The sequence below is a fragment of the Lepidochelys olivacea genome (genome assembly GCF_965140295.1).
Source record: "Lepidochelys olivacea isolate rLepOli2 genome assembly, chromosome: 1".
NCBI lineage: Eukaryota > Metazoa > Chordata > Testudines > Cheloniidae > Lepidochelys > Lepidochelys olivacea.
The window spans coordinates 23,614,453-23,632,211 of record NC_140411.1 but is presented as its reverse complement, the minus strand read 5'-3'; the positions used below and the strand labels follow the sequence as shown (position 1 = coordinate 23,632,211).

General features: G+C 44.8%; 1 protein-coding gene across 1 annotated transcript in view; it reads right to left on the bottom strand.

The window, feature by feature from the left end:
* The window catches only part of CCDC83 (coiled-coil domain containing 83), a 44,699-nt gene that overhangs the window by 26,274 nt on the left and 666 nt on the right, over positions 1 to 17,759 (bottom strand). The window contains exon 2 of the mRNA XM_084617056.1: positions 12,114 to 12,236. Within this exon, the coding sequence (XP_084473182.1) occupies positions 12,114 to 12,199 (86 nt within the window). The 5' untranslated portion in view covers positions 12,200 to 12,236. The remainder of the gene's footprint in view (positions 1 to 12,113; positions 12,237 to 17,759) is intronic.

Below are 17,759 nucleotides of genomic sequence, written 5' to 3'. Positions count from 1 at the left end.
TTTCCCCAACTGCGTGGAAGGGCTTCCTTGATGTTTGCGGACAGGAGGCTATGGAGAGTACACAGCAAGCTTGCTGTTCTCACCAGCCCTGTCACAATTTGCACAGTAGAGGTTAGCATGTGGCCACTGATTGCTAAATAAAAAAACCAGTTCCTATCCTTTTGTAACTGTGGTTCTTCAAGATGTGTGGCACATGTCCATTCCACGGAAGGTGTGTACATGCCCCAGGCACAGTTGTCATATATTTTTTTCCCTCAGCAATACCAGTCAGGATGGCTTGAGCTCCCTCTAGTGCCACACACACCCCTGCATCCTGGTATAGGTGGGCGGGGCTGCCCGAAACCCCCTCAGTTTCTTCAGACAGATAGACTCTGAAAGAGAGGAAAGGCAGGTGGGCTGTGGAATGGACATGTGCAACACATTTCAAAGAACAACAGTTACAGAAAGGTAGGTAACATTTTTTTTCTTCTTCAAGTGATTGCACATGTCCATTCCACTGTAGGCAACTCACAAGCAAACTCACATGGAGGTGGGCTGGGAGTCTAACTGAACAGTGATTATAAGACAACCTGTCTGAAACCGGGACTCTCTGGTATAATGGGAAATGGCATAATGAGAAGCTTGGTCTTGCCGGCTACTGATGCAGGGTAGGCAAGCTCCCCCCTCCCCCGCCTCTTCCCCCAGCATGCTGGGTTCCTGCTCCTCCTCCTCTCCCTCCCTGCCACCAATCAGCTGATGGCCCTTGAGAGGGAGGGGGAGAAGTGGAGCTGCAGCGCGCTTGCGCTTGCTCCGGGGAGGAGGCGGAGAAGAGGTGGGGACGGGGCCTTGGGGAAAGGGGGTGGAATCAGGGCATATCCCCTCTAGCCCCCTGCCTGAGCCACTCTGGGCAGGGGGTTGGGAGCACCCCCACAACCCTAGCCGACACCCCCAGCCCTCTGCCTTGACCCTTGCACCACCACACACACACTCCCAGCCCTCTGCCCTGACCCCTGCATCCCCCTCACACACCCAGCCCTCTGCCCTGACTCCTACACCCTCCTCACACACCCCAGCCCTCTGCCCTGACTCCTGCACCCTCCTCACACACCCCAGCCCTCTGCCCTGACTCCTGCACCCTCCTCACACACATCCAGCCCTGACTCCTGCACCCCCCACACCCCATGCCCCGACTCTTGCATACCCCACAGTCCCACCCCCACCCTGAGCACCAAACGGGAGCTCCTGCACCCCCCCCCCCACATTCCCACCTGCACCCCTCGCACCAAATGGGAGCTGCCCAGGTAAGCACTCCACACCCAAGCCTCCTGCCCCAACCCTGAGCCCCCTCCCTCATTCTAGCTCCTGGCCAGATCCTACACCCCAACACCCAGCCTGCTCCTTCACCCCCAGCCCTGTGTTCAGTGCACTCCACCCTCAGCTCAGTGCAGAGAGAGAGGAAGAGAATGGGCTAGAACCAGGGAGAAGGTAGGTACCTACTCTATGTGGGCAGGACAGGGATCCAAGACGGGCAGCAGTCTGAGTGGGGCCGGTAACCAGGACCCTGGCTGGCAGCAGCCGGCAGACAGAACCTCAGACCGGCAGCGGGCTGACTGGCAGTGGGCTGAGTCCACTGCTGATCTGGGGTCCCAGCCACCGGCCCCGCTCAGCACTGGGGTTCTGGCTGCTGGCCCCTTGCCAGCCAAGGTCCTGGCCGCAGACCCTGCTCAGCCTGCTGCCGGCCTAGGTGAACGGAACCCCAGGCTATAGACTTATAGAGAGAGACCGTCTAAAAAATGTTAAAATGTATTACTGGCACGCGAAATTAAATGTGAATAAATGAAGACTCAGCACACCACTTCTGAAAGGTTGCCGACCCCTGCTCTAGCTGGTGGGGTTATATTAGCCAGTTGGTAACAAACAAATGCACAAAGAGATATAGGATGAGAGTCTCTGCATGGAAACTGGTAGGCTCTTAGCTCTGTCTGCAACCACAATGAATTGTGTGGAGGATCTAAAGGACAGCACCCTAGGTAAAAAACTAAAGCCCTTCTCACATCCAGTGAATGAAGTTTTTCCTCATCCCTGCGCATATGGGGTTTTGGAAGAATGTCAGCAGATTGACTGCCTGGTTAACATGAAAATCAGAGACTACTTTCGGGAAAATTTTGGATGAGGGAAGAGAGAGGCTCTGAAACTAGGGCTCTCAACGCGTCCAGCCTTCTGGCAGAGGTAACTGCCGCAAGAAATATTATCTTTATAGAGAGGTGAAGGAGAAAGCAAGTTGCAAGGAACACAAAGGCTGGTCCAATCAACTTTGCTAGGACTAAGTTCAGATCCCAAGGAGGATGTATGTGTGGGTACATTCTGACTAAGCTTGTTAGAACTGGGTGACCATGGGGTTGGAGGAAAGAGATTTACTATCCACTGAGACACGGAAGGCCGAAATAGCTGCCAGATGCACTCTTATAGAGCTAATAGCAAAGTCTGTTTTTAATCTAGAAGATAATCCAGTACAAGGTTCAGGAGTACCCACTCGAGAGATACACCTTTCCAACGAGACCAAATAGAGAAGCACTTCCACTTAGCCAGATAAGTGTTCCTAGTTTGGGGGTTTCTGCTATTCAGAAGCACTTTCTGAAGGTCCTTCAAGCAGGACCTTTCAAAGGGTGTCAGCTATGAAGCATCCACGCTGTCAGATGGAGAGCTCAGAAGCTGGGATGGAGCAGGTGCCCATGATCCTGGGAAATTAAGTCTTGATCCAAGGGGAGAGACAGCGGAGGCTCAACTGACAAGGTTAGAAAGGTTGAGTACCAGTGTTGACGAAGCTGTGCCAGTGCATGAAGTAAAGAAATCGAAGGGAAGGTGTACAGGAGGAAATTCTTCCAAGATAAAAGAAAAGCAGCTATTAGTAAGCCTGGACTAATCCCTTCCCATGAACAGAACTGAGAGCATTTTCTGTTGGTTCTTGCTGCAAACAGGTCCACTTGGGGAGTCCCCTAGAGCTGGAAGATGGACCTGGATATAGTGATCAGTCGTGGCAATCAGCAAAGGACCTGCTCAGCAGATCTGCTAACGTGTTGTTTTCCTGAAAGGGAAGCAGCCCTGAGATGAACTTAGTTGTACAAAAAACCAAGAAACAAACTGCCTCCTGGCACAGCTGAGTTGAACATGCCCCACCCTGCCTGTTTATGTAAAACATGGTTGTTCAATTCTCTCTTAAAATTAATAAATTCTTTCCTACTATGTGGAAGAGGAAGACCAAGTAGCCTAGACGCACCACTCTTAACTCCCTAACATTTATGAGAGTCTTTAGATCTCAAGATGGCCAGAGACCCTGAGTCTGCAGGGACCTGGTATGAGCTCCCTAACCCAGGGATGACACATCTGTAACTACAGTGAGGCTTGGCAGTGGGAGGGGAAAAGGGAACCCCTATGCAAACTTTCAGAGGGCCCATCCAGCAATCTAGAGATGACAAAATGAACATTCGCACTCCCCAATGAACTCTATTGTCTGTACTGGTTTCAGGATTGATTTGTTCCAATTTACTACGAGCGCCAGCATGTTGAATATGGACAGGACAGTGGATATGCTGGACAGGACTTGAGTTTCAGACCGACCTCTGATCAATGAGGTTGTCCAGGTACTGTAACATATGGACACTTAATTTTTGTAGATGCACTGCCACCACCATTATGCACTTCATGAACACCTGAGGAGCAGCTGACAAACCAAATGGAACTATTGTTAACTGATAATGGCAACTATTCACCATGAATCTGAGAATTTTCCAATGGTTGTGGCATATTGTGACATGGAAGTAAACATCCTTTAAGTCAAGAGCAGCATACCAGTCCCCCTGTTCCACGGAAGTAATAATCTAGGCTAGGGTAACCATGCAGAATTTTATTTTCTTCAGAAATTTGCTCAACTCTCATAGATCTAAAAGAGACCCCCTTTTGCTCTGGGGATAAGGAAGTAGCGGGAATAGAAGCCTTTCCCCCTGAGGTACCACAGAACTTCCTCTGTGGCCCCTGCCTGAAGAAAAGATTGGATCTCCCGTTGAAGGACAATCTCTAAAGTGGGGTGCATGGGAGGAGGGGGTTTAGAAATGAACTGGAGGGCATATCCCTGTTCCACCATGCTTAAGACCCACCGGTCCGATGTGATGTGGATCCAAGCACTTAGGAAGTGGGATAAACTGGTAAACAAAACATGAGAAACTGATGGAACTATGATCACTGGTACACTGCCCTAGACCAACCCATCAAATCCCTCTTTGGAAACGTCAGCTGTACAGGATGATCCCACTAATGCTGAAGAGGAGTGTGGTTGAGGGCACCTCTTATAACCCGTGCCTTTTTTTCTTGGCAGATCTTGGGATCGGGGAACAAAATCCTGGTGCCTATAGACAAAACTGTTTTCTTTTCATCGCTGGGGTATAGATTCCAAGGGATTTGAGTGTTGCCCTGGAATCTTTAAGGCTATGAAGCCTATCCGCTGTTTTCTCTGAAAACAGCAAGAGACCGTCAGAAGGGAGGTCCTGGATAGTCTGTTGGACCTCCAGATGACTGCAAGCATGAATACATTCTCATAGGACTAGCTGGTGCCAGGGTTCAAGCATCTGAGTCTGCGCTATCCAAACGGTCCTGGAGAGTAGTTCTGGAAACCAGCTTCCGTCTTCAGCCATTATTGCAAACTCCTGTCTACAGACCTCTGTGAACTTGTTTTTAAATTTTATAATGTTCTCCATGAGGGTCAAGGAGTGCCTGTTGGTTTACAGTCCTGAGTCACAGACTTTCTGAGGAATAAAGTTTCTGACCAAACAAATACAGTCTCTGGTTCTTTGCCTTTCGGTGTGGAAGCTTGTTGTGCTGTTTTTCCTGCTCATTAGCAGCTGCCACCACAACAGAAACTGGAGGGGTGGGAGGATGAGAGTGAAAATATTCATAGGCTTTAGAGGAGACAAAATATGTCCTCTCAGCTCATTTTGCTTTGGAATGCAAGGAGGAGAGTGTCAACCAAAGAACCCTGACTGGCTCCATGGTAGCTTCATTAATTGGTAAAGCCACCCCTGGCCAGGAACGTCCACCAACTTGTGAGAACTTTCATTCACCTCTTCTGCCTGAATGTTAAGTACAGAGGAATTCTTTTTAAAAGATCTTGATGAGCCCTGTGGTCCTCTGGCAGTGGTGAGTCACTTGACTGCTCAATAGCCTCGTCTGGTAATGAGGATGAGGAAGCAATAGGCATCTGAGGTGATTGGTCTATGACTTGTGGTGGAGAAGCTGCCCAAGTGATTTCTGGCTGCTTGGTACCAGTCTCAGTACCACTTCCTGTAGAATGGTTCACTCAGTGCCGATATCTTCTCTGCACTCTCCATGATAACGAGTGAGATGACTGAGGGGAGGTCCTAGCTGGAGGGGGGATGCCTCATGATGTCCAGTACAGCCACTGGTATGGGTCTGGAACCCATCTTTGCCTGGACCATTGACCCTTTGAAAGAGGTGAATGCTGAGGTTGCTGCACGGCCTATGGTCCCAAAGTCTCTAATGGGGGGTATTTTCTCCATCCCAGATAGCACACAAATGACCTCACCTCTGAGTCCAAAGAAGAAAAGTCAGATACTTCTGACAACTGAGGGGCAGATCCAGGTTGGCCTGTGAGAGGTAGCCTGAGCCTGGGGATGGTGGTGCCAGGAAAATCACTGGAGGCTTTCCTATCAACAGCATGGTCCTTTGCGGAAGTTTGGTCCTTTGCGGTACTACAGAATCTCGAGGCAGTGAGGTATGAGCTGTAGACATCAGTATCAGCTGCAGACCTTCTACCTGCCAGTTATACCACTACTGAGAGGTTAAGCAGGTCCCATGCAGCTGCATATTCCTCTGGCGTGGTTGGGAGTGGCACCGTTTGATGGCTCTGCAAAAGTCTTCAGGGGCTGGCCTCGGCACACCTGGCAGAGGCTCCGGAGGCAGCAATCCCCTCTTGGGAGACGAGGAGTGTTCCTGGAACAGCCACTTCCCTGAATGCTCTGTAGAGTGTCCACCTCTGTCTGACTTCAGTACTGACATAGTCAAGAGAGGTACCAAACCTGAGGAAGGCCTAAGTCTTTTCTTCAGTACTGGTGAATGGGAATGAGGAGCCATAGACATCTCTTGAGCGCTCCATAGTGAAGCTGATGTACTTGGGATGCTTTCCCTGTGCGATGATTCTCGTAGTGGGCAAAACACTGCCTCCATGAGCAGGCACTTGACTCTTGTTCCTCTTTCTTTTTGGAGCAGGGCTTGAATCCTTTGCAGATGTGACATCTGTCACTAATGTGGGATCCTCCCAGACATTTCAAGCAGGGTGGGAGTGGGTTGCTGACTGGCATGGGTTTAATGCAGGTCTGGCAGAACTGAAACCCTGGCAAACGAGGCATCGTTCCACTACCAATCCCAGTATCAAATGATAAAAAGTGGTCAAAGACTTAGAACACAAACCTAGCACTAAAAACGTAGTAGTAGTTTACAACAGACAGGATCTATACAGAAAAAAATGAGAGAAGCACGTGACTTAACAAGTCTGGAATTGCTCCAACAACCATCACTGGCAGTAAGAAGGAACTGAGGGGGATCAGGGGTGGCCACGCCCTCTTATCCCAGTATGCAGAGTGCGTGGTGACAGGGCACTCAATACACCCCAATGGATACTGCTGAGGGAAAAAAACTCCAACAACTGTTCACGGGGTGCACACACACCTACAGTGGAATGAACATGTGCAATCACTTGAAGAAGAACTTCCCAAACCTTGATGAACAGCTTCATGAGTCTCCCTGTGGCACTGGCCTAAGAAACTGCATTTCCTGTTTTACAATTTTATTTCTACAGGAAAGAAAGAGGAGGGATGAGGAGTATAAATAAACCATACTGATTGTAGGGCTAACAGCAAAGCACCTTGGTATGCTGAAGTAAAACATTCTGTTGTATTGACTGTATCGATAAAGGACAGGCATAGTAGTTCAGTTATCTAGTTTATCATGCAAACACTGGGCCACATTTTCAAGGGTTCTGTTTCCATAGCTGGGGCCACATTTTCAAAAATGCTTTACACCCAGTAGCTCCCACTGTAATACTTATGGCTAGATTTTCAAGAGAGCTCCACATGCAACATTCTGAACTCTGAAAATCTGGCCACTTGCTTTGATGCTGAACTCTTCTAAAAATCTGGCCCAGTGAGCCTAATGCAGTATTTCTTGCTCATACACACTTCTGTTAGCTTCCAGGGGAGCTCTGAATAAGAAAGAAATGCAGGCTCAGACCTCAAAAGTAATTTATTCTGAATTTGCTGATAAGCCTAGCACAGTGAACCAGCTCACAACATTCATACCTCTTGCTGGATGACACTCATTTTATTTTATTTTTTGGTTATCCACTGAGTAACAGCTGTTGCTCTTAAAAACAACTTTTTCCAGTGGTTCCCCTTAGGCTATGTCTACAGTAAGAGTATTTTACAAGTATATAGGAATACTGATATACTATACCCATACAACATTACTGGTGTGAACATAGCTTACACCAGCAAAGCTGTGCTCTTACCAGTATATCTTATTCCACACACCCCACGCATACACCCCTGAGTGAAACAAGCTATACCAGTAAAAGTACAGGTTTGCCAGCATATGCTGTGTCTGTACTACTGGCTTTTTTCAGCACATCTGTGTTGGTCAGGGATCTCATCTCTTCATATTCCTGACCAACATAGCTACACCGGCAGAAATCTGTAGACACAGCCAACTCTCTCAAGCTCTGAAATCTCCTAATATTAAATATATTAGGTTACTACTTATGTCAATTTCCAAAACCATATTTAATCTATGTCATACCTCTTTCCAGAACTGTCTTACCCTGAGGCCAAATAAAGACATGTGTAACCAATTACCCTTAGATCCTCTACTGTTCCAACAAGTATCATTCTCTTTTTTTCCCATTCCTACTAGTGTGTATTTATTCAAATAGAGATATTTTCCCTCAATAAGTTTGATCTTTGAATCATGCAGGGATTTAGTCATGTAAGTTACAAGTTATCAGTGTTGCATACTCTGCTGTCAATATGCCACTCTGGGTATCTGCTCTAAGGTATTCTTCAGATCCTCTCTTAAACATTTTAAGGATATTAAGAGGAAAGTATATATTGAAGACATGGAGGAGTCTTTGGCTACAGTAAAAATGTACTACAGATCAAAGAGATTATGCTTTGGCAGCATGCTATGCCCATTGTTTACTAATTTACTATTTAAATTACATTCATTTTTATCAAAATTCTTCAGGTCTATTTTGCTATTCTGAACATTGATGCTGATCTTAATTTCTATCATAATGGGTGAAGGAAGCTTCAATGGGACCTCAAGACTGGCTGATCTGATGGTATTAATGTCTCTGTTTCTGTTTTTTCAGTATCAAAAATATCTAGATGTAGAATAAATTTTCAGGGTTTGTTGTTACTATAAGTAACTTTCTTATTCTGAAAGGGCTGTCCATTAAAATGTCAGATTCAAAGAGCTAATGAACATGCTTGATTAACAATCTCTTCGGTACTGTTTTTCTGGAATAATGTAAATTGCATGCAATATTTTATAATACGTAGAGAGCAGTATTAAACCACACTAAAATCCAGTACCAAAATAGTCTGGTAACTCACGGGTGGCACATCACCAGGCCCCACTAGTTCACAAGTGAGTTGATACTATCATTGAATTGGGAAACTCTATTAATGATGCAAATAATAGCAAAAATCTATGAACAGCAACATTAGGAAATTTCAAGCCAAGGGAGAAAAAGAAGATGTGGAAGTTTTTTAGCACTTGACAAATTAATCCTCAAGATACATCTGAGAGGTAGGTTCAGACATATTATTATGCTCAGTTTTACAAATAAGAAAACTGAAGCAGATGTTAAGGGTCTGATTTACAAAGGTACCGAGGAAAAAAATAAGATGTGCATATCTCCCACTATGATATTAGGAGATTAAAAAATAAATTAGTGCAATTCCCATGTCAATGGAAGACTCTCCTGACAAATGAGTCATCTATTTGGATGCTGGAACTGCCAAACCTGTGAACTGATAAGAAAGCTATTGTTTTTCTCATCCTAATAACATATTTTGACTGTTTTTTAGTGGGATGTTGTATTGCTTTGTTTGTTGATTTATTGGGTCACATTCATCCCTATCTTAACTCAGCTGAATCTGGTCTGTTACTCTACGGGAGCTCCCAGTGTGCCCCTTGCAAAATGCTAAATAAAGTTCATACAGTACTACAGAAACCCTACACAAAGTCCTGCAAACTCTGGCAAAAGACACTCGATCTGTAGGCATCTGCTATTCTGCTGACGGCCTTGTGTTCCTTTTCCAGACATTGAACTAGTACTTGTTATTCTTCAAATGTTGATGTGAATTGTTCAATGTTTGCCTGCCGCTGGGGGGGTTTTCCTTTCAAATTAAATGTGATAAAAGTCACAGAGCTAAATATTAACTTGTTCTCCTGTCATTCATCTTCCAAAAAAATCAGACAGCAAGTAAGTCAGGTTATTTAATAACATATTGGTATATTCTCCTCTTTCCTCCCTTCTTCTCCTCTGCTTTAACATTTTTCACTATAGGGCTTTCCCTCCATCATTTTCAAAGTCAACAGAGGGCTGCCAAACATGCAGATTTTCCCAGTACAAGTAGCTTACAATGAAGGAATTTTCCATGTGGCCATGTCCACAACTACAATCTTTAACCGTAACTGTGTAACTTAGAGGTATGGTCACCATAACTGGTTGGTTGCAAGTAACACTGTTTAGCTTGTGTCCACACAGCAGCTTTTTCTGCCATCATGACATCTGTGTTTGTGTGGCCACACCTACCAGGCAGGTTACCTGAATCCATACACGTGCATGCTGGAGAAATCTGTTCAGCTATCTTTTATTGCCTCAACAAAGAACAGAATGCCTAAAGGACATGCAGACAGATACAGGGAGCAAGGCATGCTGGGATGCCTTCCCTAGGAAGTAAGATCAATCACACTGGTTACACAAACACAGTTTTGGAGGCCTATCTCTACTGAAAAAGGGAATAGGGTGTTGAACTGGTTACAAGAAGGCAACCAAGTGCCAGATATGCCTCTAGCAGGGAAAAAATACGGTTAACTGTCATGCTGATTAACCTAGCTGGAAGTGTGGAGCTACAAACTGTCTTCAGAGCCAACCTTGCCAGTGACCACTTACAGATTCAATTCAAAGTTGTACTGTGAACAGGCCTTTAAATATGCTATTGGTCTTGATGGATTCTGTGCCATCAGAAGATGTTATCCATAATAACCAGGGATTGTACATTTTGACAAGATTTTGTGGGATATCTGATTGCATAGCTATGGGAAGAGGAAGGACTCAACTTAGTTACGGAGGCACAGTTGGGGTGTCCAGCCACACAGCAAAATATGTGCTCCCAACCAGTTACAGGAACTGAACATTGTTTGTAGCAGGGGATTTGCATGCTTAAAATTCACCAGTTAGTAACAAAATATTAACAGTGTGATGAATGCAAATAAATAATGCCTTTAGCCACATGTGCCATTAACCAGTTAGTAACCTGACAGAAGATTCCTGTGTGGGTAGGGCCAAAGATGCTGTCTCTTTGTAACCAACTTTCCATCTGTTTCTCAAATCCTGGAGTGATTTATCTGTAGTCCAATTATGCTTAGACAGAGCTACATACAATGTTAAAGCTGCAATTTTGCCCAGGGCTCTAGGTCTACCGGGGATGCTAAATAACACTGATGACTAGGAATTATTTTGTTGCTGTTTCTGATCTTTGTTAATACTTCAAAGCAATGACAACTCATTAACTGCAAGGCAACAGTAATCCGAATCTGTTTTTGAAAAGAAGTCCAGGAGGAGCACAAGAGAAAAAGGATGGAGTCTATGATTTGGGGAAGATCATTTCAAGATTATCTATTTTAGGAGGTATATTTGTGAGATTCAACAGACTCCATCAGGGTTTTTGTTGTCACTGTGTCATGGCTGGATCCTGCTCCTATTGAATTAATGGGAATAAGTAAGGAGGTCCATGGTATGCCGAGATTGGCATCTCCTAATAAAAGCTTTCTGAAATATGATTTTAAAAATGTGTTTAAAAGTCACACTAAACTTACTGGGATTCCAGGTGGAGGTATATGTGAGAGAGAAGGTAACTTGGAAACTTTTCAGAAAACTTTATCACTGGGCTTTAAAAAAGGAATCTCTGCCCTTCATTCTGCTATCTCTCGCATCGGTTTTAGGCCAGCATAACTATTGATTTTACATTAAATAACTTCTAATTTACACTGCTGTAAGTGAGATCAGAATTGGGTCCTTTATGTTCACTGAAGAATGTCTGCGGGCTGGATATTTACCCCATTAAGGCTGCTTTTTATTTTAAAGTCACTGAGATTTTCCATGGGTAGCCTAAGGATGACACAAGGAGAGTGCCCTTGTGCTCATGTGATTCCCAGCTGCCAGAACGGCCCCCATAGGGTCTTGGCAGTGGCACAACTTTAAGCAGCCCTGAAGCTGCTCTGTTACTTCTTGGGATCAGACTGGTGCCTGGCAGCATGAGGATCTGGGGGATGTAAAGGTATCTCATAGCCTCCTTTGTGCTCCACCCTGAGCTGCACCAAGGGACCAAACTGCCAGCCCTGAGAATCTGGCCTAGTGACTTCATAACCATGTGAAGTCTAGGAAATCCTAGAAGTGTACAATTACCAGAACCAGATGTCAACTTCAAGATTTTTTTTTATCAAAAATTTACTATTAACAGACAAAAAGCCCATTATGTACAAGTGTACAGATATGTTGCTTTAAAAAAACTTTTTGATGAAATTCAAGCAAGAGAAATTCCTAATTTCTAACCCGAGGAAAAAAGAAAATGTTTGACCCATTTTAAATGTTTTCTCCCATATGCACGGGTTTACAGTTTGTACATTGTATCACAAAATGTTATTAAAAAATCACAATCACATTTCTCTGTGTTAAAACAGCAAATATTTCGACTGGCTGAGGTAAGTGCTATTTGCTATCTGTTTTACATGTGACATATGTTTTATACAACTTGAGAAATTAAATTTATGAAACATACTGAAAAGCGAGCAAGGCTTCTGGGAAAGATGATCTAGCTTCTTTAAACTGCCCAACCTGATTCCCTTTTTTCTTTTTCTTTCCCATGTTTTATGCCACATGTGTTCTGGAATTTAGAACATACCTAAGAAAAACAAACAAGGGAAATTAATGATCTGTATAACTTCACATTCTTACCTGGCTGTGGCACCTGCAACAAACAGCTCTGAAAAAGTGGATGTTTTATCAGCGAAAAGAGAAATAGTGAAATAATATTAAATCACAGGCTAAAACAAATCACTTTTCCAAAAATCTTTTCAATTTCAGATAGGTTATTTTTTCAAAAACCTAATATTAAAAAGTTACTTAGTGAGGTAAAATAGTAGTTTAGAAAACAAATGTCCTTACCTATGTTTACAAATAGCAGCATGGTCTGAAGTAAACTGATGAAATCAATAAGGACAAATGCAAAGTACTCCACTTAGGAAGGAACAATGAATTGCACACATGCAAAATGGGAATTGACTGCCTAGGAAGGAGTACTGCAGAAAGGGATCTGGGGGTTATAGCGGATCACAAGCTAAATATGAGTCAACAGTGTAACACTGCTGCAAAAAAAAGGAAACATCATTCTGGGATGTATTAGCAGGAGTGTTGTAAGCAAGACATGAGACGTAACTCTTCCGCTCAACTCCATGCTGATAAGGCCTGAACTGGAGTATTGTGTCCATTTCTGGGAGCCACATTTCAGGAAAGATGTGGACAGATTGGACAGAGTCCAGAAGAGAGAAACAAAAATGATTAAAGGTCTAGAAAACATAACCTCTGAGGAAAGATTGAAAAAAATGGGTTTGTTTAGTCTGAAGAAGAGAAGACTGAAGGGGGACATGATAACAGTTTTAAAGTACATTACAAGGAGGAGGGTGAAAAATTGTTCTCATTTGCCTCTGAGGATAGGACAAGAAGCAATGGGCTTAAATTGCAGCAAGGGTGGCTTAGGCTGGACATTAGGAAAAACTTCCTGTCAGGGTAGTTAAGCACTGGAACAAATTGCCTAGGGAGGTTGTGGAATCTCCATGATTAGAAGTTTTTAAGAACAGGTTAGACAAACAACTGTCAGGAATGGTCTCATTATTACATAGTCCTGTCTTGAGTGCAGGGAACTGAACTAGATGACCTCTTGAGGTCACTTCCAGTCCGACACTTCTGTAATTGTGTGGTTAAATATCTAATATACTTTTTCATTGTTTATGCTTCTCACACACACATACTTTTTGCATTTATTTCAACTTGGACAATGAAAATGAGCCCATTTCACCTTATTTTTCTATTTGGTTTCACTGTCAGAATCTCACATTCTAGTCCAATATTTTAGGATTTGAGTTTCAAACACTGCAAAAAAATGTGTAATGTTGACTGGAAATTTTAAACAATAATTATATAAAACATTTCTATTGATTTTAGGTTTTGAAAAATCCTGCTTTTATAAAGTTTAAATTTAGGACCTCAGTTCAGTCACAGAATCCTGAAAAAGTAGGGCTCAAAGGAACCTCAAGAGGTTATTTAGTCAAACCATACAGAAGGGCTTACAAGACTGGGCCCACAGTCCCATTAGTAAATAAAGGCCAAATCCTACAAATATATACTACTGCTAGTGCTTCGTAACATGAGTGGTTGCATTGACTTAAGCAGAACAAATTATGGCAGTAAGCACTAGACCCAATTGTAAATGCTTTCAGGATCAGGCCTTTCATGCTAGTGGGGAGCTATGGCTGCCATTTCAGAAAAATACATAAGCTCATGGTAAAGTCCATGCCTTCTCAGGAAGGCACTTAAGCACGTGCCTACGTTCTAGTGACATGTACTTAGTGCTGTCCTGAACTGGGGCCTATGTAGCAACTAGTAATTGCATTCCTTAGTATTGGAATTATTTCATTCACACAAATCCAACCAGCAGTTGTTTATTTTCTAGCTATTTTTCTTCTGTTTCAGGTCCATTTTCATCAGGCCAGCTCTAGCTCACTTCTTAGTACGCATCTCTCTTCCCCTTCCTTATATTCTCCCAGAACTATAAATGTTTGCTGTATCTCTGACATGGGTTTTGATTGTCAGAGCTGGGAATAAAACTGCTTTCTGAAGGGATATATATGCATGTCAACAGTAATCCCTACATGTATTGTCTTGCAATGCCAACCTCAGGAATAAAGTGACAGCGATTCTGTTGACAGCATACATTGATAGCATACATATATGAAAAACAAATCACAAGGAAAGGACATCTATAGAGTTTCTTCATTATTACATTTCAGCTGTATTTCCATTTTAATATGAAATTGCCCAGCTGCTTGAGTTCCAAATGTTAATTAACACAAAAAAAAAACTTTAACAAAGGTTGCTACTAGTCAGTGCTAGTCCACAGAACTAATGCCATTACACACAGCACAGACTAGATTCTTTGGTCCTGCAGTGGACATAGCTCTTCCGGACCCAAAAGGGTAGAACAGGTGGCTTAAGCATCAGGACTTCTCTAACCCACACCAGCTCCTTAGATACAGCCTTAACCCCAAGTCACAACCACCACCTCCACAATAGGACAGGCTGTTTCCCATTAAAATTAACACATACAAAAATTGTTGTGAAGCAGCACAGCATACCCAACACAAGTGCATTAAAACAAGGAAATGAACTTAAGCCACCTAATTCTAGACACTGTCTAGTCCTCCACCCATAGGTCCCAAGCTTACTATTACTACAAAAACTATTTACCACAGACCACACAACCTGCCAGTCTACACTCCAGCTTTTGTAAGATTATTTTTCCCCCAATATGAGTGGTTATTGTTTGGCATAGTAGTTGGTTGCGCTGGTAGAAGGTAGATTGGTAAAGGGCACATGCACAAGGGCAGTTTAAAGAGAGTGATAGAAGGCTGGAAATCTGAGAGAGGCAGATTTAGGGTTGGACAAGACAATGGGAGCTAGGAACCTATCATTTATGCCTTTGAAAAATCTCCTCCTTGATGTTTTATTCAAAGACATCTTCATGACCCTGAGTAAGCTGCATATAGAAAATCTACCTGCACTGAAGGACTGAGTCAATTTTGCTGGTTATGATTATGTGGTTCGAGGAAAGGGCTGATTGTTTCAAATCCAATGCTTAGACCAGGCAGCCACCCGTCCCCATCCCCAGCTAATTATTTAACAGTGACAGCTAATTCTTATTGTAAGAGTCTAGTCCTGGAAACTTCAAACTCCCAGCAGGGACACATGACTGGGCTGGGATCCTTGCAGCCATATGCTGTGCAGACCTATCCAAAGGGGCCCAGATCAACACTTTCATGTTTGCATCACAGTAGTAAATATTTGCATTATGGAACCACATTGTGATGTGTCTGCTGCAGCATCATAACATCTGCTGTACATGAAGAAACCACCATGACCCAGGAACCAATTTGGGTATAAGGCCTTGATCAGCAGACCTGTCCTTAGTATGCCTACAGCCCCCCTGCAATTACTTGTTAAGTTCATTTTTATTGATCAAATTCAATGTTGGTCACAGGCAGAGATTTAAAACATAAAGAGAGCGGTGGGTGCTGATTTTAAGGCTGGAATTTTCCAAGGGGCTTAACTGAGTTAGGTGCTCAAATCCTACTGAAATTCAATGGGAAGTGGATGCCTGACTCTCTTAGGCTTCTCTGGAACTTCCAGCCCAAGCACACAGGTGCACAACCTGTTCGGAAATGCAGGCAAGATCAAGTTAGGTTCTGGGCATCCTCATTTCACAATACAGAATCAAAGGGGGAAAAAATAACCATTTGCCTTTTCCATCTGTGCATCTACTGTAATGATTTTCCTAAGAAATAGAAAATGGCAGATCGTTCTCTTCTCCCGCCCCCACACTTCCTCCCTGTCTCTTCCATATTTATGGTCTCTGGGTATTGCTCTAAATGGATTCCATGCGTCCATGCTTAGTGCCGAATACAGGGGTCAAGAAAGTATTTCAAGCAGCAAGTTTTTGGCAGTGCTTGTTTCTGAAGCTCAAGCCACAGCTGAGCTCGATGATTTATCTGTGAAATTCCTTCAGTGAGGTGAACATCACACAGGCCTCCAGGCCAGACCAAGGTAAATAACATACTGTAATAACACATTTAATAGATAATGCAAACCAAAGAAAAATACATAGACGAGAGGGAGCAGGATACATTTCTGGGGGCTGAGAATTGATTACAGATTTAAAGACAAGAAGAAAATTTACAGAACGATGAAGATTTATTTATCTTCTCCCAAAGTACTGTCAGGCTTGTCTACACTGCCACTTTACAGTGCTGAAACTTTCTCGCTCAGGGGTGTGAAAAAACACACCCACCCCCGAGTGATGCAAGTTTCAGCTCTATAAAGTGGCAGTGTAGACAGTGCACCACCGCTGGTAGCTACTCCCCTTGTGGGGGTGGTTTTTCTACAGCTCTCTCCCAGGGCTGATGCCGCGACTACACAGCCACATTAGCGCTTTAACGTTGGTAGTGAAGACATAACCTCAGTCACAGCTCTAACACCACCATTACAATCAGTACTCCTGCTGCTGTGATCTCCCCACCCATCAGCAATACTCATTCTTCCACCACAGCCAAACTACTGTAACCATCACAGTCATGACACACCCCATCACTGTGACCATCAGCATGATTACCACCCACATCCAAATTTTGTTAACCATCACTGCCACCATCCCCATCAACTCTGCCCCCCACTACTAACACTACACTTCAAACATTGTCACACACAACCTGCTCCCTCAACTACTGTCAGTTACCCTCACACTCTACGACCACATCACAGGCTCTGCATCTCCCACCTGTCATACACAACTGTGCCCCCAACCATAGTCCCGTACTGTCTCCACTGTTATTTCCTAAACCTCTACCATCACTACGGTCTACTTCCTGCAGCCTCAGCCACTATCAACATGTACCTGCACCCCCACCCATCCTTGTTGTCATGCACCAGCACACCCACCACTACCACCAACACCCACCTGCACCCCCAGCCACACGCACCAACCCACATCGTGAGTGCTATCACCCATCATTGCTGTCACCACACTCCCAGTCACCATCAACATGCAGCAATCAGTGCTGTCACACACCCGCTCCGTCAGCTGTCATCAACACCCACTTGCACCTCAGACACCATTTCTCTCACCCACCCGCACCCCCGCCACTGTCACCAACACCCACCCGCACCCCCACCACCGCCACTGCTGTCACCCACCTGCACCCCCGCCACCGTCACCAACACCCACCCGCACCCCCGCCACGTCACTGCCGTCACCCACCCGCACCCCCGCCACCGTCACCAACACCCACCCGCACCCCCGCCACCGTCACTGCCGTCACCCACCCGCACCCCCGCCACCGTCACCAACACCCACCCGCACCCCCACCACCGCCACTGCTGTCACCCACCTGCACCCCCGCCACCGTCACCAACACCCACCCGCACCCCCGCCACGTCACTGCCGTCACCCACCCGCACCCCCGCCACCGTCACCAACACCCACCCGCACCCCCGCCACCGCTGTCACCCACCCGCACCCCCGCCACCGTCACCAACACCCACCCGCACCCCCACCACCGCCACTGCTGTCACCCACCTGCACCCCCGCCACCGTCAC